The sequence below is a fragment of the Ochlerotatus camptorhynchus genome, unplaced genomic scaffold (genome assembly GCF_037179485.1).
Source record: "Ochlerotatus camptorhynchus isolate MF236.1 unplaced genomic scaffold, CSIRO-AGI_Acam_v1.1 ptg000530l, whole genome shotgun sequence".
Classification (NCBI taxonomy): Eukaryota; Metazoa; Arthropoda; class Insecta; order Diptera; family Culicidae; genus Ochlerotatus; species Ochlerotatus camptorhynchus.
The window spans coordinates 2,661,166-2,684,099 of record NW_027041014.1 but is presented as its reverse complement, the minus strand read 5'-3'; the positions used below and the strand labels follow the sequence as shown (position 1 = coordinate 2,684,099).

The window sequence follows — 22,934 nt, the reverse complement described above, 5'->3', positions numbered from 1 at the left end:
AGTCACTAAAGTCACTACTATTACATCACATACCCACTACCAGCCCTGCTAACAGGGTTTCGACAATTCACACGCTAAAATCGATGATTTTCTACAAAGTCAGCTTTGGAAGCAAGGACCGTTATGGTTAAAGGACGCTGAAGAGACTTGGTCGAATCAAATTACAGAAGCGAGTTTTGCCGACGAAGAGCTCGAAACCCGTAAGGCCCCCCAGACAGGGATGGAAAATCATTTACATTCATTTCGTGCATTCATTTACATTCATTTGCCTCTAAATTTTTTCATCAACAGAATACCGTAAAATGATGTATGGAACTTTTGTAGCTTTTAATATTAACTCCAACTTTTGTTTAAAACTAAAATCTGAATCTCTTATGCATGACGAACTAGAGCTGGCAGAACATGTTATTGTTTTTCAGTGAATGCAATTTACATTCACTGAAAAACAATGGTGGTTTCTTATTGCTCTGATTCATCATGCATTAGAGATACTGATTTAAATTGTAAACAAAAGATGTAGCTAATATCAAAGACTACAAAAGCTTCAAACATTATTTTACGGAATTCTGTTGATGAAAAAAGTTAGAGGCAAATGAATGTCAATGAATGCACGAAATGAATGTAAATGATTTTCCATCCCTGCCCCCAGATCCTACCGAGATTTCACTTTGCGCTTTTCGCTACTACAGGGATGTTACAACAGGCGCGGATCGCGAAAATCACGAAGGGACTGATGTGCTGTCACAAAAATTGTGGAATTGAATGTCCCGTTCCGGATTATTTTGCTGTCATCAATTTTGTTAATCATATGGCTCTCAATTTTTTACCGATTCAATCCAAAAACCCTGCAAATGATCTCAATTCCATAAGTCACACCGGATTTACACGGAAATTCCCTGAGGTGTGTCCAATGTGAGACATTTTCCTTTTTTTCCAATGTGAACATAGCATTTTTTGTTGTCAAATCAAAAACGAATCGTCTATATGCGAGTAATTGCCATGTATACCGAATATTCTAGGTTCACCAAATCGTCCTGGAGTTCAGTTAATTTGTTCTACTATATCAACCAAGACTCCAATAATCTCTGTAGTATCGAAACAGATTCAAAGTGTCTATGTGGATTGTACCCGACCTATTGCTACTTATTCAAGATGTTATAGGTTCTGAAATCATTCTGGAGATCAGATTTTTTTTTCTACTAGATCACCCAAGACTAATTCAATATCTGTAGTATCGAAATATGCCCAAACAAAATTGCAGTGTCTATGTGGATCATGCCAACCTATTTCCGTGTATGCCAAATGTTCTAGGATTTCCAAATCGATATTTCGATACTGCAGATATTATCCTAGTCTTTGTTGATCTTGTAAAACAAATCATCTGAACTGCAGAACGATTTGGAGAACCTAGAGCATCTGGTATACGTGAAAATAATTAAACATTATCCATATAGACACTATGAATCTGTTTGAACATATTTCGATACTACAGACTTTATCACAGTCATGGTTGATCTAGTAGAATAAATCACCTGAACACCAGAACGATATGGGAACTTCAAACATCTGGTATACATGACAATAGTTCATGCATGATGCACATAGACACTGTGCATCTGTCTGGAAATATTTCGATACTTAAGACATTGTCTCAATCTCGGTTGATCTAGTAGAAGAACCTTGAACATCTGGATTACTCGGAAATAGATCATGCATGATCCACATAGACACTTGTTTTCCATACTACAGACATTATTGCAGTCTTGGTTGGTCTAGCAGAACAAATCAACTGATGTCCTGGACGATTTGGAAAACCTATAATTCCGCAGTGTGATGGGCATTTTGCGCTACGTCGCGGTCAACACGCGGCCAGACATGCTGGGAAGTAAGGTCCTGCCAATCCTACCAACCGAAGCCAAGCGAGGGCTACGAACGACCACCATTTGCACCTGGGTCCCGGATCCGACGAAGTGGAATGCTTTGTGGATGCCGACTGGGCCGGCGACGAAGGTGACAGGAAGTCTCATTCCGGTTTCCTGCTGAAGTTCGGTGGCGGTCTTGTCGACTGGGGAACACGAAAGCAATCGTGTGTCGTCTTGTCCTCAACGGAGGCCGAACTCGTCGCACTGACGGACGGATGTCAGCAGCTCATGTGGTTCCGGAAACTTCTCAAGAACTTGCAGCAGACTCAAACAAATCCTATAGTCGTCTGGGAAGACAACCAATCCTGTATGAAATGAAGATCGTAGGTCCGAGCGTCTAGAGAGGCGTTCCAAGCACATCGACAAGAAGTACGCCTACACCAAGGACCTGCACCAGCAATGTATCATGGAACTTCGCTACATGCCAACCGAGCGCATGGAGGCGGACTTAATGACAAAGCCCCTAGAGTGAGTTAAACTAGAGAGGCACAGAACTGCCATCGGCGTCAAGGATCAAACCGAGACGTCGAACTAGCATCGTTGAGAAGGAGTGTCGGTATACACAACCGTGTAAGACCGATGCCAATTCGAAAAGTATATTTTCACCCAGTCCATAATTCCCAAACATTGATGTTCGTTGACACAACACCCATACACACACAGTCACACACTCACACACTTTGCTATGTATAATAGCGAAGTAGAAATATACGTTATTCAGTAGTCGTCACTCAGTGGAGACAGTTTCTCCCTTTATTTGCTTCATTATAACCATTGCCCTGCGATGCCTGCTTCAGTTGTTCTATCTACTCCAATGGTGGAAGAGGGTTGCTGGAATCAGTGCAATTGCAATCGGTAAAGGCACAGCTACAAAGCAAGACCCTGCTGGAGGTGGCTGGGTTCGATTTCCCGTCCGATCTAGGAATGTTTCGCGTTGGAATATTCCTTGACTTCCCTGGTCTACTCTATGCCCAGATTTGACTTGCCACACATTTAAATGCAAAAATGGTACAGATATTGAGAGCTCACAATTAATATCTGTGGTAAATTTTGTTACATTAACTCACCAAAAATATGTACATTGCTTAAGGTTCTCATTATGACCCTTCCCCCTACGATTCAACTATTGTACTTCAGATTTAATTGCTTAGGCCAAGAGAAAGGATGAATGGGGGTGCTCAATGTCAATGTCGGTCTGTTTTTCCCGAAACTGAAATTGTCCCGTCGTAGTCTCTTAATCTTACCGTTCTCCCATCAATTTATCATGGTCAAAGAGTTAAACGACGTCTATCTCACCGCACCATTTTCTTCCAGTCTCCGTCGACTCAATAACGGAAGGCGATCGGCGTGCCCTGGGAGCTGACATCCCCGCCTCGAGCACCTACTCGGGTGCCCTGTCCTATCACTATCCCCAGCAGCCGATCCGGCGCAGCTTGCCGAACATGGCCCACTCGATGCTGGTGCACGAACCGGCCAAAATCTACCCGTACCATTTGCTGCTGATTACCAACTACCGCCTGCCGTCCGATGTGGACCGGTGTAATTTGGAGGTAAGTTCTGGATTTCTGGATTCGACTGAATGGAAATAACGCATATTTTTGTAAATTTCAGCGCCATCTGTCGGATGTGGAATTTGAAGCGATCCTTCAAAGCACTAGAGCCGAATTCTATCGTATGCCCCAGTGGAGACGGAACGAAATCAAGAGACGTGCTCGTATGTTCTAAAAAACGATACAATGTCTAGATATTCAGATTTGTGACCGCGCGCAGCTGAGGAAGCAGTTTTACCACGTATCGTACTATTGTTTAATCAGTTTTTAGATTGTTTTTCTTCACGAAAACAAAATGACTATAGAATCACATCTAACAAAAAAAAATGCTTCATTTTCACCAATGTTAAAAGTTATGGTTGAGCTAGTAGTAGCTTAGCACCGGATAAGAAATCTTTTTTTTTTGTTTTATTGTTATATTTTAGTATCGACCTCCTTCTAAGTTCCAGATAGATAAATAGAGAAAACTAGCCGCAAGCGAACGACACAAGAAAGATAACAATTTATAACGGAAAACGTGGTTGAAGTAAAACTTTATCTTGCTTTCGCTTCAGATGCTAAACTACCTATCTAGTAATATGGACAAACAAGCAACAATTATATGGAAACAAAATTTGAATATACCACAACAAACAAAAATGATAACAAAGTATATTTTAAACCTAAGCTTATAATTAGATTGTAGCAAAACGAAAGAGAAAAAAAAACACTACAGTAATGACCCGATTTTGCCAGCCCCCTTTTTGAAAATCTTTTCTAATGTTCTACGAGACCCATGCACTTATTGCACCACAGCATACCTGAAACATCCATCTTGAAGTTGAATGAGGAAGACTTGGAATTACGGTTATGTGAAATTGGTGAACGATAAAAGTCTGATGCGCGGAGGGGCTGACAAAATCGGGTCATTACTGTTCTAAGTTAGAACGAGAGGAAAGGAAAACAATTGGGGTGGGATCATAACTTGCATTTATAAAGGAGTTTTTGGCGCTAAAATAGGAATTACATACAGCAGTTTGAATTACTTGTTTTCAGTTCAAACGGATTTTTTTTTCCTTTTGCGTGAAGCAGGTGGGATGTGGGTTATGTTGGTTTGCCGGAGTTCACTCAATTATGGTTTTACGCGAATATTTATCGCCTCTATTTTTGATCGCGTGATCATGAATTGCAACCTTTTTTTTTTTTTTAAAATCAAAGAAAAATATGGTGTTATTAAAAATGCTATACTCATCCTGCATGGGGGCAAAATCGAAAAAAATGAAAATCGAGTAAAAGCAGAATTGAGTGCATGTAAATGCGTCAGTAAAAACCGCCTGATATAACCAAGTGCGTACGAATCGAGAATAGGAAAACAAAATTGATTGCTTCATGCTACTTTTTTTTCAGAGGTTTGTAAATACATTATTATTTAAAACAAAGGTGAATAATAAGGACAAAAGAACGGATAGTCAAGGCCAATGTTGAAGAATGAAATTAGGAAGGTTAGCCTTAAACCAAATGTACTGTACTAACAATATAGGGCACTCTTTTGTTTAATCGGAGACACGATTTTCGGGCCAACAAGCGCGCCTTTGAGTCAGAAAAGGCAACTAATGTATTCTATAAACATTACGAGGGATGCTAAACAGATACAACAGAGATTTAAATCAAACCTAGTTTAAATAATTACAAAATTAATTAAAAATAAAATTAAAATTAACTCTTCAAGTGAACTATTGTAGGTCGTTAGTCTAGTTGAGTAAACATTGAAATCACATTTGAAATTGTTCGAACACCCCCAAAAATGGCATATTATCAAGAGCAACTCAATAATTTCTCATCCAATTTTTGATTTTTACACTGTTTTGGAAAGTGAAAAGTCAGGGCTTTTAAAAATATCCTACACATTTATGGAGATTTCACTAAAATTCTTTGAGATTTAAAAAAAATAAATTTGAATTTTATGCAAAAAAAAACTTCAATAAAATGCTACTAACTTTTTAGGATCACCTCGGATCGTCTTCCGGTCTTCGACAAAGTTGTTGAGTATATAATTTCCTATTATCATATTGGATTTTGTGATTTTTGGGACATTTGCAATGTCACTTAGCGACAACACTTTGAAAATGATGTTTGTTAATACATTCTAAACTTCAACTCGGAAAAAAATAGTTTCAAATGGGTAAATGTTGACCGCTTTGGCTCAAAGTTTGAACAAAGCCTCTGGATTGCATACACTGAGGCAAACGAAAGTAAGAATCCCATAAGAACCACTGATGAATTTTAGCCACAAGGAATCCGTACGAATTTCATTGCCTTATGGAAAACTATGTTGGCAAAAAAATAATTAAATTGAGTTGACTGGACTCGTCTTTCAACGCTTGGTATGATGAAATGACTAATGGCGTATAAGAGCTACCTCATGTCAGACGAAGATCAGCCATAAACCGCTGTTCACGCCAAATTCCCCTAATTTGAATTAAATCGATTATATTTTGTAACCTTCGAAAACAAGTCCAGTGAGCAATGTTAATATAAAGAACTAACGTTGGATAGTTCTGGAAGGCACCATGGAAGACGTGGAAGACTTTCTTTTGGATTTGTAAGCTGGGACACTGGTGCAAAGTAAACACTTAGATTCGTTTGTTCTCTGGTAACAGATTGTAGATAACTGAACTCTTTATTACATTTGATAGCCTATTTATAATGGTACACTTGTATGTATTTAAGTGGAATTATAGCACCTTTAGATGAACAGTTGCAGCCTCTAGGGGTATGGTAGTCTGAAGTACCTTTTTCCCCCGCAAGGATATCCACCAAATCGATCACCAAGGAAAACCAAATCGATCACGTTCTAATCGACGGGAAATTCTTCTCCGACATTATCAACGTCCGCAAGTACCGCAGTGCGAACATAGATTCGGACCACTACCTAGTTGCAGTATGCAAGCGCTCAAAACTCGACGGTGCATAACACGGTGCAGTCGAACGCCGCGACCCAACATTGAGCAATTACGGGACGCCGGAGTTGCCCAGGACTACGCGCAGCAGCTGGATGTTGCACTACACACGGAAGAGCAGCTTGGCGCAGCTTCTCTTGAAGATGGCTGGAGGGACATCCGTTCCGCCATAGCGGCACTAGGTACTGCGATCCCGGATCGAAGAAATGACTGGTTTGACGGCTAATGGAAACTGTTAGTAGAGGGGAAGAATGCAGCACGGGCGAGAATGCTGCAACACCGCACGAGATTGAATGTGGAGCTATGCAGACAAGCGCGGAACAGACTCGGTTTTCCGAAGGAAGAAGTGTCAGCAGGAAAACAGAGATCGCGAGGCGATGGAAAATCTGTACCGCGTAAACGATACACGGAAGTTCTACGAGAAGCTTAATAGTTCGCGCAAAGGCTACGTGCCGCAAGCCGATATGTGCAAGGACTTAGACGGTAACCTTCTCACGAACGAATGTGAGGTGATTGAGAGGACGAGCACCTCAACGGTGATGCAGCAGAAAACGAAGGTGGCACGGCAACAGACCTTGGAGCACGCGCAGAAGACGACAGGCTACCGGCCCCTGATCTTCAAGAAGTTGAGGAGGCGATCGGTCGGCTGAAGAACAACAAAGCAACTGGTGTAGATCAACCATCAAGTGAGCTATTGAAATACGGTGGTGAAGCACTGGCTAGGCGCTGCACTGGGTAATTGCCATGATTTGGGAGGAGGAGATATTACCGGAGGAGTGGATGGAAGGTGTCGTATGCCTAATCTACAAAAAGGGCGACAATTTGCTGCAACTACCGCGCGATCACACTGCTCTCGATCACACAGGTACTCTCCCAAATTCTATGCCGCCGCCTGTCACAATTTGCAAGAGAGTTTGTGGGGCAATACCAGGCGGGATTCATGGGTGCCCGCGCTACTACGGACCAAATTTTCGCGATTCGGCAGGATCTGCAGAAATGCCACGAATACAACGTGCCCACACATCATTTGTTCATCGATTTCAAATCCGCATACGACACAATCGATCCAGTGATGTGCGTTGTTCGAGTATCGGGGACACTATCGAGTCCCTTTGAATCTCGAAGGGGGTTACGGCAAGGTGATGGACTTTCGTATCTGCTATTCAACATCGCGTTAGAAGGTGTGATCAGAAGAGCTGGGATAGACACGAGTGGCACAAACTTCAGGAAGTCCATCTAGTCTCTTGGCTTCGCCGATGGCATCGACATCATGGTACGGAACTTTGAGACGATGGCGGAAACGTACATCAGACTGAAGGCTGAAGCTAGGCGGATTGGACTTGCCATCAACGCATCGAAGACAAAATACATGAAAGCAAGAGGTTCTAGGGAAGACAAGGTTAGCCTACCACCCCGAGTTCATATTGATGGTGACGAAATTGAGGTGTTCGATGAGTTCGTGTATTTGGGCTCACTGGTGACCGCCGAAAATGATGCCAGCAGAGACATTCAAAGACGCATTATGGCAGGGAATCGTGCCTACTTTGGACTCCGGAGGACGCTCCGGTCGAATAAAATTCGCCGCCGCACGAAGTGGTCGTGGAGGACCAACGGCGCCCTTGGTGATTTCGAACGGAAGGTGTTGCGTACCATCTACGGTGAAATGCAGATGGATGACGGAACGTGGAGGAGGCGAATGAACCACGAAATGTACAAGCAGCTGGGAGAACCATCCATCGTTCACATTGCAAAAATTGAGCGTCTACGGTGGGCTGGGCACGTCGTTAGAATACCGCACGACGACCCAGTGAAAATGGTTCTAGGCGCGCAGCGGGAAAGGTGGATCGACCAAGTAGAAGGCGACCTGCGAACCCTTCGTAGACTACGAGGCTGGCGAATTGTGGCCATGGATCGAGTAGAGTGAAGACGACCTCTCCGGACAGCAGAGGACAACAAGGCATTAGCCTGATTGGTAAGGTATGTAAGACCGAAATGTAAAGCTTCCAAAAGTGTGATGATATAAAGGTTAAGCTCTATTATTCTAATTTTGGTTCTTAAGTTGTTCACTGCAGATGTCTTGTTCTCGAAGGTACAAAATATAATCGATATAATTCAAATTAGGGGAATTTGGCGTGAACAGCCACGCTTATGAAATTCATATGTGTCGTTCATAAGTCGAGTCTTATGAAATTATTATGTTTATTTGCCTCAGTGTAGAGAACAAGTGGTACTATGGCGAGGAGGATCATGTTTCAGTAACCCTAATGGTGTCTTAAATTAGAAAAATTAGATTTGTTTGTAGAAAAATCATATTTAATTATAAAAATCTCAACGAATTTCGTAAACTTCACGTATGAAGTAACATAAAAACACTTTGAATGTAACCTAACGTGCTAGATCACGTATGATGTGATGATCTGATCTCAGACAGGTGTCTCTGAACCTTTCCTAGAAGAGAAGACCGTTCTTCGCTGTTTAAAAGTCTGAAGACCGGTGGACCTCAGAATTTTGCGTCCGTGGAGGACTGTTTAGGATCATCTGAAGGATCTTGGAGTTTAAGGTGATGGAATTTGGCGCAACTCTCCCAGATTGCCATACCGTACTCGGTTACAGAGCAAGCTTATTTTTCAGGGACAGAGTGGAATGCATTGTTTACATAAGCAGATAAATCCCTTCGAAAAAGTAATCGAGAATTACTTTTAATGTTTGCGTTGTTAGAACAACTTCAGATTTGATTTCATGGTGTACTCGACTTAGACTAACATCCTACAATAGGTCAATTGAAAAGTTTTTTTTTATCGTGTAACACCGTGTTATTTCCGTGATTTCATAGGTATCTACAGGTCTAAGCAACTTATTTCCCTGATTGTAATAAAATTTTATTTTTGATGTGTAATAATTGCAACTCACTCACCCCTCGACTGTAATCAAATGCACGTTGGTTGCCTTTTTCTGACATTAGGTGGTATGTCCAACAGGAAGCTTTACTATTTTCCCTGCGTTTTGTATGGAAAATCTAAGAGCGAACTACAATATTGTTAATATAGTATATTTGCTAAAACGATAAAGGTGAAAATTAATTGCGATAAGTTTTAATCAGCGTAAATTATATTCATAAGTAGCTTTTTTTTTATTTATGAAGAACATTCTAGAATCAAACCCAAGCTACAAAAAGAAGCTTCTAATAAATATGGCTATTCTAGGGCAGTTCTTTTGTGTTTTTTTTTCAAGCGGTATATTGATGAGGGGAAAAGGGGGAGGCGCGTGTTGTTGTTCGGTTTGATTTACACATGATAACTCTTGAACGAACTCGGGAACTTTCGAAACAATTGCTGTGGCTTTGAAAAACTCCAAACGCAACACTCGAAAAAGTCAGTAAACTGCGATATTTCGCAGTATTGGATTGTAGCTACATTTGCTTCTGAGTTCAGTGCCTCCCTTAAAAAAAGGACGGTATTCTATTCAAACACAGTCCCGCCTCCCTTCAAAGTGTGAATTGCAATTTAATACCAATTAGCTTCAAAAAAATGATAAAGAGGAACATCCATTCCGCTAAGAACGAACATGTGGCTTCAAAACTCGCGCGCATTTGATATGCGCATGAACACCAAAACCAACGCTAATGATTAAGCAAGAATTAGCTAGAACACTCTACCTACATAGAAACAGACAACACAAAATCGCATCGTGATCGTTTGTGTAACAACTGGCACTGGCTTTATTCGGCGCATCATTATAGCTACAATATTACTATTAAATTCAAGTCAATGTCGATCGATGGCTGCGGAACGAACACCGCATATGCGCACTTGCGTGATGTTACTGTAAGAACTACATTTTGAAGAAAATTACTACTGCCATAGGAAGAACTTAACAAAATAATTTACGCGAATAAACCGGAATCACATGATCGTGCCACCCGTCGGTGGGTATAGGTTCAAATCTTTAGCAATAAATTGCGGCAGCGAAATAAAATCAAAAGATAAAAAGCTCCGACACGCTACTAACTAAATCGAGATATTTGAATGGCAACTTAGAAGCGATCTTTGATGATATTTTTTCACCTAATTGTAATAGCATTAGATTGTAGAAAAGTGTTCGCATAATTGCCTGAAAGAAATTCGTTTCTTGTTTAAATTGCCACCCTTTAAATCTCACAGGGTAATTCAAAAACACTTGACATTACAACATTCACACACACACGTACGATTCTACGACATTACCCGGAAAACCATTACCCGGGAACCGATTTCCCGGTAGACCATTAGCCGGAAAGAACCGGTGTTAGGAAAACCATTTTCCGGAATACTGATATACTTGCTTGAGTTTCTCTTCCTTATTCTGTAGATCTTGCTTTAGAGAATACAGCCTTCTTTGAAAAGTAGGCTGTGCTTTGAAAATTTAGAACTTTATCAGTCAGTCTAAAAGATCATACGGTAATAGGAAATACAAATCTTTTTTTTTATTTTGTTTCATTTAAATCGTGTTTCAATGCAGCCCGTAATGACAAGTAAGTCTAGTTATAAAGTTTATCTTATTTTGTATTTTGAACTTATGATTCCTATTGATCTTGTTCACCCTAATAAAAAATAACCATAAACGAACGATAACCCAAATCATTGAACTATTCCACAAATTGTTTGGATGATACCCAGAACACGTCGTTAAGCAAATTAACCATACAATTTTTATTAGGGCAGGGCTGTTGATTAAGTATTTAAGGACATAAGTGTAGCGCGTTGCAAGATTTCTGGTGAATAGTTTTCCGGATACTGTCGTAGAATCCACACGTAGGTACACGTTAACGCAAACAATTATAATTGAAGTCAAGCAAACATCACTTATACTCGCGATTTGAACATCTGATTAAAATAAAATAAAAGTGCAACAACACAAAGATACCTAACACAGAAGAAGCCGTAGCAGTAGCAGAAACAGCATCCAACTCTGTAGAGTAACTTTTGTGTTGAACCAAAATACATAGAGCTATTTATTGGAAATGAATCAACCCCGGGCTCATTTGCAGAGAAATCCCTAATAATTTTCCCAGGACCGGAACGGGTCGCGCCTTCGATTAGCACCCCTGATTGCGTCGTGCTAGCATCTGACTTCTACGTGTGGCGGACACATGATCCAAATTTCGAAGCCACCCTCAATGAGTCAATTCATCTAATTACCCAGCATGGTCACATACGCATAACTTAATCGATCGATCACACCACCCGAATTCGGCTGCTGGAACCAGTTGTTCGCAGGCTTTAATTCGTACATATATAAGAGATCCGTTGGTATCCGTTTAGTTAGTATCAATTCAACGTTCAAAAAGTATAGTTGTGACAAATAAAACATTAGCCAAAATGAAATCACTTTCGATGCCACTACTAACGGTAAGTAAAGCAAATTGTCAACCGTGAACTGTAGGATTTTTAATAATCCCATATCCACAGATTGAAGCGGCAGTCTTGTGCCTGCTGGTAGGCACCGGTAATGCAGCACCACCCAGAGAACTGAACCTTCGCCGTGGACTTTCGGAGAACGAGCATCACCGGCAGGTCCGGGAGATTATATTCAGGCCTCTTTTTGTGTATCGCGAGCAAGAACATAAGCTTGAACAGTACCTGGAGGAGCATGATATCGCCGTCCGGCACACGGCAAAGGCGTACCAAAAGGACGAGCCATACTATGATTCGTTGAATAATTATTAGCAGTATTGAACAACTGGCGAAGCATTCAGCATCAGGGATTTTATTTTTATTATTAATTGTTCGTTAAAGATTTAGGGTACAGGACGTTTTATTTGAACTTATCATGAGATTAATACGTTTTAATAAATGTTTTTAAGAGCTTTCTTTAATGAACCACATCTTTTGTTTTACGATTTTCACTAGCGTGAAAATGCACACTAGCTACTTATTGGGTTCCTGTATACTAGAAGTAAAGCAACTTGCAAGTTAGCGGGTACAAAGGCTCTCCTTATCTGATTGCAAAGGGAATTTACTTCTGGTTAGACATTTGATCTAAAATTCAAAATTCTATAAATCTCGTTAGTACTTTTGTATAGGTACCAGGTTGATGGTTTCAACATCATCCTCAGGTTTTTTTCTGGATGATTTCCTCTTTTGCTTAGAAATAACAATCGGCCCCAATCAATTGGCACAGCAGACAACAGTTTGGCATATTTGTTTAAATATTAGAAATTGGATTTTCTGTTTATACTTTCCGGTATATTCACCCCTATTCTGTATTTTTTTTTCCTTTGGTTTGTTTTTTTCGTCGATCTTGTTTTCCGTGCTGAGCGAGCACCAATGCTACCGACGGTGCCAGGAAGGCAGCTCCCACCACCTGGACCCTACCTATCGACCCATCAAATGATGAACCGAGGACCAACGGCTTTACATCCCTTCCGAAGGTAGGCGTGATCAGAGATGTTATGCCTCAGAACATCCCGGCGGCGCCGACTGGGATTAAACCCAGGCCTTCTGAGGTGAGAAGTAATCACGCTTACCACTACACCACCGGCGCCGTTATTCTGTATTTCGTTTCGAACGGGGTTACAAACATTTAATATATTTTTTACATTTTACACTCAAAAAATTCCACACGCCATCATCATGTGTCTCACACTTAATTTTGCGCTTATTGTGAAACACATCCATTTCATGTGTGAATCTTATGCTATGAACCATGCCTGGACACTATGGATTTGAATTGTGACACACTTGGATTCTATGTGGTGATATCAATAGCTTTGCACACCATAGTTCAATATTCTACAATATTCTACTTTATCGACTTCTACTTTACCGACTCTAAAAATTGAAACGACAAATATATAATCAAAACTGCCAGAGGCCAGAGCTTTCACATATCTTTTTAATGGGTCTGATTTGGGATTCGATCATGGACTGTTGGGGTGTGCTGCTGCCGGAGTCTTCGTTCTATCTCACTGTGCCAGGGTTGTTCTCATATATGAGGCGGGTTAATAGGATAAAGTCACAACTCTTGTTTTCGATGTTTACCTTTCTGAGCAAGCAATTCACATCGTATTGAAATGCAAAACACTTTAAATCCATCTGTTTTGAACAGTAGCGTGATTCAATGTGCAATACACTTGAAAAGAAAGTGAAAAATTTTCAACATTTCAAAGTTTGAAACACTCTAAATTAACGTGTATAACACATCGAACCAAGGTGAAATACACTTAAAGTAAATGTGATTCTGCATTTAAAAAATCAAGTGTTTAAACACTTCGATTAAACGTGTGAAATTTTTTGAGTGTACTTGGATGTCCTCAATACGATGTTTGAAAGTAAACGTTTTGTTCAATTATATGCCCAGGAGCAGAAGGCTGAACGAAAATGTCGAGAAAACCCCTAGGAGAAAAGGTCGAAAAGTACTGATCCAGTCAAGATAATGACCCTTATTACCGATGTCAATGTCGATGACAACTTGTCACTCACCGTGAAGTGATTCCTATTTGATTTACACGGCAATCACTTCACCGTGAGTGACAACTGGTCACTTCACTTCATTTTCATCGTGAAGTGACACCCATAATAAGGGCCAATTATACGCGGTGTGTGAGCTGGCCAGGCATGGAAATACATTCATTTACCCCTAACTTTTTTCATCAACAGAACTCCGCATAATGGTGTATAGAGCTTTCGTAGGTTTTGTTATTTGCTACAACTTTTGTCAAAATCCGTATCTCTTATGCATGACGAATAAGAGCAAACAGAATCCACTACTGTTTTTCAGTGAATGTATTTTACATTCACTGAAAAACAGTAACGAGTTCTGCCCGCTCTAATTCGTGATGCATAAGAGATACAGATTTGATGTCTTAACAAAAGTTGTAGTTATTAACAAAACCTACAAAAGCTCTATACATCATTTTGCGGAATGCTTTTGATGAAAAAAGTTAGAGGCAAATGAATGTAAATGAATGCATGAAATTATTTTCCATGCCTGGAGCTGGCTTAGTGTAACCAATGAAGCAGTGGCGTACCGGTCCGTGGCCTGGCTTTGAAAACTTAATGTTTGTCCAATACATATTATATCGGTTCCATAATGCCCAGCATCTTCTAGCTTCTAGTTTCGTGACTCCACTGCCAGCAATGAAGTGGCCCGAATTTTTTTTTTTTCGTGTGGTTGAAATACGGGTAAGCCCGGGACTCCATCTATTTTACTAGAAATCAATTTTAGTGCAACTAAATATACAACATTTTGAGATGAATTGGACCCACAATGAACTGTCAAATGCTAAAAAAAAACAAAACATACCCAAGCATCTATCGTGTGCTGCTGGATGTTATTTTTTGCCAGCCGATTTTAAGGTTTTGACCTAGGGGCAAGTCAGCTGTACTCCGAGTTAATATTTTTGCATAGAGTAAATTTGAGTTACTCACAATTACTCAAAAGTGACCAAAGCAGTGTCAACAAGTCAATAAACATCGACTGCAATCCAACGAAAGCTTGTGATGTGGTGGTGGCTGGCATGGCAGTTTCGTGGCTATACGGAACTGTTTCCGATACTCAGGTGCTTCCTTCTGACTACGTCAGTAGTTGACAACAAGGCTGCGCTTTGTCGAACCGATAAAGGGGAAACCCCTTAGCGATTAGTGGCGTCGGATAAGCATCGCAGAACCCTTCAACTAAACACCTGTGACTCCGTGTTACCAACAATCAATACGAAACTAACGATTTTAAATTGGCTCACCACTTTAGTAGCCTATTGGTCCCAAGCAAACGATTAACGTACCCTATTCTAGTTGAAATTCTATTACTACACTATGTTTGTTTTGATTCGCTATGAAAGTTTGACAGATAACATCAGGGGTGTGTGGATTCATGCAGAACATGCAGGGGTGAGTGAAATAGCTTGGGACTGCTTGGGACCGTTGTTCTGGTACTGAGTGAGCCAAAAATAACAATGATTTTCTTCGGTACCCAGTGGTCTTAGAGTTACCTCTATGGTGTTACCATTTCACCAAGATCTAAGATTTTTATTCTATATGTGTGTCATGTTTTGAGTTGATACAAGTATTGCACCAAGGAGAGGATGAGTTTATGAAGAATGGAACCCTTGATGGAACCAATTCTTTGAATAATTTAGTAATAAAATTATTAACATAACAAGAGATTGTCATTTTCTTGTTTTCATTAAATCCCAGCGAATGGTTTTAGCAAATATCAACAACAGGAAATTTATTATTTATTGCAATTTATTTAATGTCTGAAGTACAATTTACTTACCTTACCAATCAGGCTAAGGCCTTGTTGTCCTCTGCTGTCCGAAGAAGTCGTCTCCACTCTACTCGATCCATGGCCACAGTTCGCCAGCCTCGTAGTCTGCGAAGGGTCCGCAGGTCACCTTCTGCGCGGTTTAAGTTCGTCATAGATTAACCTATCGCAGCCCGGGAAGCCGAGCGATTTGCAGTTCCATGTTCCGAGTTTCCAATCGTAGTCCCTATTTCGTCGCGTAGGTCTGTGCCGATTGTTCCGATCCGTATTTCTTTCTTCAGTATTTTGACTCAGCTCTGGTACTCTCTTCGGTCCCAAGCTAATCGATTCACCCCTCGAAACATAGAAAAATCGACTAACCCCTCATTTTATCTGTCAAACTTTCATAGCGAATCATAACAAACATAGTGTGGTACTGGAATTTATACTAGAGTGGGGTGCGTTAATCGATTTGCTTGGGACCAATAGGCTAGTCAAGTAGTGAGCCAATTTAAAATCGTTAGTTTCGTATTGATTGTTGGTACTATGGTTACCGCGCCAGTGTTCGCGTTGCACCTCTTCACTTTGCTATTGCCGGACTGGCAACATTGCCCAGGCTACGCCACTCAGCTGTGTCAATGTTTCAGCTGGTAGTCTTTTGTTTTCATATGACTCGGGGAGTCGTGAAGTAGGAACTTGTGAGGACCAGGGCTAGGTATTCCGCTCCTTCCAGGTTGTCAACTCACCATTTTGTAGCCCCTGAAGTACAATGTGCAGTTGCAATAATAATAACTCTGAAACTGCAACATTGCTGCATTGAATTCTATCACTGCCCCAGTAAAAATCATTGGTTTATTTTGAGAGCCGTGGTTATTTCAGTCGAGGTCCAGGCAAACCAAATGTCTTATAGTAAATATTCATAGATGTCCAACTTATTTTTAATCTGAAAAAAATGTATGAAACAATTAAACGATTAGAATCGATAGGCGATGGGCTAGATCACTAGACTAAATTTGGGAGGACGAACATTTACGTAATTTGAGGATGATGTTCCGGTATGAAATGCGGTTAGATCAACCGGTGGAAACTAACGATTTTAAATTGGCTAATTTATTCAATGGGACACCGTTTCTTTTTAATTCATTCAACATACACACAAATCAATATTGAAAGATGCCATTAGCCAAGGTTTTGTCAAAACATCTAGTGGCATAGTAAAATACCGAACAGAAAAGTACAGTTTCTCACTGCACACTGAACAATCTCAAACAATCACTATACGCTCAAAGCAAAACACGCTATTTTGCTACGCCTGTTTTGATTTGATTTCAACGGCACAAATTTTCATGACAAGAAGAACAAGTATACAATGAATTCCGTGTGAGCTATCTGCTTCTCCCTCTCAGGGTTAAATGGTATTGCCATAGAGGTAACTCTAAGACCACTGGGTCCCGAAGAAAATCATTATTATTTTTGGCTCACTCAGTACCAGAACAACGGTCCCAAGCAGTCCCAAGCTATTTCACTCACCCCTGCGTGTTCTGCATGAATCCACACACCCCTGATGTTATCTGTCAAACTTTCATAGCGAATCAAAACAAACATAGTGTAGTAATAGAATTTCAACTAGAATAGGGTACGTTAATCGTTTGCTTGGGACCAATAGGCTACTAAAGTGGTGAGCCAATTTAAAATCGTTAGTTTCGTATTGATTGTTGGTACAATCCAGTAGTAGTGGTGTTGCCATATGGTACACTGAAAAATTACAATAGCAGGTTAGTCACCAAAGTTTTCGAGCCGCTCCGTCTGTCACTTCGTTTGTGCTCGAAACATAGAAAAATCCACGAGCCCCTCATTTTATCTGTCAAACTTTCATAGCGAATCAAAACAAACATAGTGTAGTACTAGAATTTCGACTAGAATAAGGTACGTTAATCGATTTGCTTGGAACCAATAGGCTAGTCAAGAAGTGAGCCAATTTAAAATCGTTAGTTTCCACTGGTTGGTAAGACCGTCACCCTATTTGAAGTGCTGAGTATAAGCAACAATCAATATTAAACTAACGATTTTAAATTGGCTCACCACTTTAGTAGCCTATTGGTCCCAAGCAAACGATTAACGTACCCTATTCTAGTCGAAATTCTAGTACTACGCAATGTTTGTTTTGATTCGCTATGAAAGTTTGACAGATAAAATGAGGGGTTATTGGTTTTTCCTATGTTTCGAGGGGTGATTCAACAAGCTTGGGACCGAAGATAGTACCAGAGGTGAGCCAAAAAGTTGAGCACGTTTCTTCGGGACCTACTTGTCGTAGAGTTACCTCTATGGTATAAGGGTGGGTCATAAATATTCACTTTTCTCTGTCTTATCTCAAATGCCAATGGTTTGAATGTATCGATATATACATTGGAAATGCCGTTCAATCAAATAAACCCATACCCCACTCACTTGGCCAGGCTTCAGGATCGTCCAGTGGGCAGTGTGCTCTACACTCCAAGTTCCCTTTTTTTCAAATTTACCGCAAATTTGATATTGATTGTTGATTAATCACAATGAAACATTGTAACAGAGGTTGAGGTTACTAGTGTATTAAATAATCTAGGTCCTATTTAGGATTATATCTGAAAATCCAAATCTGGCCAACGCCCACCCTAAACCTAAACCTGTTCTAATCCACCTGAAATTACTAACGAATGGAAGACTTTGACTACCCAGCCATGCAATAGTCTCATTCCGTGCCTTATGGCAACTTGATGATTCTATTGCGCTCATCTTCTGGCACCACCCAGGGGAGACTTGGTCCTGTACCCAATGCTTAACTTATCTCCATTCCACTCAGCTACACGCAATTTCTTGTGATATAGTGGGCGGAATATTATTATATGAGACAATTCAATGCAGACGTCTTTCCAAATTTGGGAAATCGACAGGTAATCGGTGAGCTACCACGATAGTTGCTATTCAACAACTCGACAACGTCCCATCGTCAACGCCTGCTATGAGAATTTCTCATTGCAGACGCCAACGAAACGACGTCATCGAGCTATCGACCAACTAGCCTGGTTATCGCCTGGTACCTTATAGCACGATGCTAGGAGGCGAACCGGAAGAATCGATGAGCTACCTCCCCCAACAACATGCTACAGGCTAGTGAAATCCAAAACGATTCTGCAATGGTAAATAATATAACACTATTAATTAAATTATTCAAAATAATAGGACTATTCATATTCCAGATTGAAAGGCTGAAGTACATTGTCCCAACTGACGCATCTCTGGAAGTAATTAAAAACGATTGGGGACAAACGTTTGGCGCCAGGAAGATCATCAGAGATAATGGTGATGATGCAAAACTGGTTGACGAACTGCTTGAAGCTTTCCCTCTAATGATTGAGTTCAGCGGATCTTTAGTATAATAGTTAAAACTAGCCGTTTCATTCTAATTACTTACAAATTTTTCGGTTATAGATCTCAGTGGATTTCGAAGTGATGTTTCCTAATGCTGGCGACTTCAATGAAACCTGGGAAATTTTGCAGCCAAAAATACTGGCAAAACACCACAGCTTGCATTCATATATCAAATCCCGTGAGTAAATTTGCTGTGAAAATGGATACATTTTTGATTATGTATTTGTGAATTACAGAATTTATTCGAACACTTGTTATCGTAAAGGACAAAAATCCAACTCGTGGGGCTAAGCGCGCAATTCAAGGACCACAAAAGATCACAAATCACTTGGATCATATCATCGAATGGATCAATGTATGAGTAATCACTAATTTGAAAACTTATCCTAATTTGCAAATAATACTAATGACCTTTTTCAGCCCGAAGACGACGTCGAGCAATTCGCTTCTGGCTATACTAAGACCAAGCTACCGATATTAATCGTCAAGGCACCACAGTATGAGGAAGGAGCAACATACATTCGTTTGAACAAACGTGTGTTTTCGGCAGGTTGTGATATTCGCCGAGCATTTTTGCTTTTGGTTCAAACATACTTCATTTTCAAATTCAAGTTTGAACCGTCTCTTGCAAATTTTTACAATTTTTTCGTTGGAGCCGTTTTGACCGTGGATAATATGACGACAACTGTTAACAACTTTATCTTTCAGCTCAACTAACAAAATGCTGAAATGATTATACGGTATGAAACTAAATTTAATTTGTTTAAATAAATGAAAATGATTCAAATAAACCGAAATTAATGTTGTTTTGAATGAACCAGTATGATTAAAACTAAAAAGCTGATTTTTCAGTACAATGATAAATATTGCTGAATTATTTCAGCAAAGTGCTGTCAAATTATGCGATTGCCGGATAACTGGATTTTCAGCAAATCTATTAAATATGCTGAAAATTCAGTAAACCTCTGTCAAGCAGAATGACATTTCACATTGCTGAAAATTTCAGTAATTTTATATTGCTGAAATGATTACTGAAATTTCAGCTCGGCAAAATTCAGCAAAAAATTGCTGATTTCCAGCTATAAAAATTTGGTGTGTACATTTGTTAATTGGGTAGGGATTGTTATAATTTTGAGAAATGTAAAATTTAAAATCTCAAAACTGAGCTGGAATGCAAATTATTAGTACTGCTATTATTTTGAACAATTTGACCTAGTGTCTCACTTTCCGGCAGGTGCTTCGAAAAATTTGGTATTTTGTAATCGTAAAATTGAACATATTTGTAGTTCTTTGGTGAACGTTTCAGCTCAATTGATCTTAAGAGAACAAAGTTACAACTTGTCAAAGTTGACCATTTTGTATAGAAATCGGCATGCGCTGCTATTATATTTTGACACAGTGGTATGAGTGCTCATTAGAATGATGCGAAATTTGAAATTTTCGCTCCACAGTGCTTAAACGGTTCCAAATTGGGTCCTGCTTAGCCTCCCAAAATTTGAACTACTTTAGTAAGAAACTGACTTGGCACAAACCGTTTCAAGTTTATATGGGAATTACTATGTTACTTATATTTTTGTTCATATCTATCTAAAAATTCACCACATCACTATACTTCTAAAAATGATAGCAGTGATTGTAGCAAATTTTCTCAGCTACAACTTTGTTGAAAACCACTTTTCAATCAAATGTAAAGAACAAAAGTTATCAATGATTCAAGTCACTTATGTCTTATGATTATGCTCTTTCAACTGTTCAGCAAGCAACATTGGTGTTTCTGGTGCGAAGAATAGAGCACAAATATAATGGCTACTATGTCAGAATACAGTGTTGCCCACAGAACAGCTGCTTGATCATGCCATAAGATTATCAATCTCTTAAAGAATTAATAACAATTTAATTTGACATTTGGCTGAAAAACAATATTCCGCAAAGTTGTAGCTTATAAAATTTCCCGTGAGAATAGTTATAAATTTTTTTTCGGAAAAGCAATATGGACAATGGGTAGAAAACAATGAACAAAAATTTTGGTTTTCCCATAGTAATTTCCGTATAAACTTCGAATAGTTTGTGCCAATTCTATTTCTTACCAAATGAGTTTAAATTTTGGGAGGCTAAAATCAGGACCTGATTTAAAACCGTTTTAGCACTGTGGAGCGAAAATGTCAAATTTTGCATCAGTCTAGTGCTCATTGCAAGACAGCTATTACGTGATATATGCTGTAATGTGAACGGGATAAATGACTCTCTAAAAGCGAAATTGACAAGTTTTATGTGTCAAACACATACGTCACAACTTCTTCTTTCAACTTATGCCGCGTATACACTTGTATGACCTACTATGAGCATGAGCATTATGTGTATAATAATTATGAGCACTATTCAACAACCATACAAAAAACTATACAAGTGTGACCATGGATGCAATTATAATATTATACAAATAATGCTCATGTTCATAGTTTGTCATCCAAGTGTTTTTCTTCTTCTTTTTATTTTAGTGAATTTTAGCCATTGGCTAGTTCTTCACTTCATCCAAGTATGTCCGCGGCATTACAATAACAAAATATCATTATAGCATTTAATGATTTCATAATTCGGAAAAACATTTTTTTTAGAGCGAAGTGAGTGGAACCAACCCTGGTTGGGACAAAAAAAAAATGTGAGAAATTCGTGACCGGTATTATTGGAAATAATGTCATCATGTTGCGCTATGCGTAATCGTGTCTGAAAACGTCAAAACTCTAAAGTCGACATTGTTCCTTTTAGCGTTGTTGTAACGTCTGGTTCGGTATTTCCGTCTTTTTTTTGTCCATTCTTCAACTAGTTTCAACCTGATTCTACTAGATGAAAATTTGATTACTGTTGGACCAAATCCACTACGGCATATTGTGTTAATTATTTGAAATGATGAAATGCTAATTAGTGACAGTTTGAATTGTATTGATGCTACTACTATTGCTAAATTTAGGCTGAGGACGGGGTGTCCTTTGCCGTACAAAGAAGTCGTCTTCAATCCATTCGATTTATAGCTGCAAGTAGCCACCCACGCCAGCTTCCACCTGGTCGATCCACCTTGACACCTTGCGAGCCTCTCCGTCTTGTTCTAATATTATTATTAATATTATTTTCACCGGGTTGTCGTCCGACATTCTTTTTCTCGTGCTACGCGAGATTTTGTCATTATTAATTTTGGTCTAGCAAATCTCAAGTGCATGTTCTGCATATTCAGTCAAATAACAACATCAAGCAAGCCTTGTAATATGTTATCCTTCGCTATCTGAAGGGTGTGGCAGTCCGTAAGTAGCCACAGCCACTGGGCTGAAGCTGAGCTACGGATGTCAATATGCCGTACGGCTAACCACTGGGCAGACGGACGGTACTATGACATCTGTAGAGAAACGTAGAGGAACAGATAATCGTTAAATAAACGTTCTTATTAAAAGCACTAATTATTAGTTGATTAATCATTAATAAAACGGGTTATCACATCTGGCGACGACGGATATAAACTGGAATTAATTACAGGTAAGATTTATTTAGAAATATTGGAGAAAAGAAAAAAAAAAAACTTTTTTGCTGGGCTAGGAAAGAATCTTCTTGGTTATGTTATGCGTGATGAAAAAAAAAAAAAAAAATGTGGATGGCAAGAATTCTAATAAGAATTTGTTTTCATTTTGTCTAATTTAGTGGAAAATACTACATCCAAGTAGTGGTCGGTGCATTGCACGACGAAGGTCAGATTAAGACCGTAGCAGGCAGAAAGCCGTCAGGTCAGTGAGAAGACCGTACCAGGCAGTAAGCCGTCAGGTCAGGGAAGACCGTATCAGGCAGAAAGCCGTCAGGTCGAGGAAGACCGTCAAAAGGAACGTAGCTCTCGGGTCGAGGACGACCGA

General features: G+C 39.7%; 1 protein-coding gene across 3 annotated transcripts in view; it reads left to right on the top strand.

The window, feature by feature from the left end:
• The window catches only part of Unc-115a (Uncoordinated 115a), a 91,910-nt gene extending 81,326 nt beyond the window's left edge, over positions 1-10,584 (top strand). For 2 of the 3 annotated variants that reach the window (XM_065236159.1, XM_065236158.1), the window contains 2 exons: positions 3,237-3,472; positions 3,534-10,584. In XM_065236159.1, the coding sequence (XP_065092231.1) occupies positions 3,237-3,472; positions 3,534-3,647 (350 nt within the window). In that variant the 3' untranslated portion in view covers positions 3,648-10,584. Of the gene's footprint in view, positions 1-3,236; positions 3,473-3,533 lie in introns of those variants that run through there. The other variant, XM_065236160.1, reaches the window with a different exon arrangement.
• Positions 10,585-22,934: the final 12,350 nt, after the last annotated feature.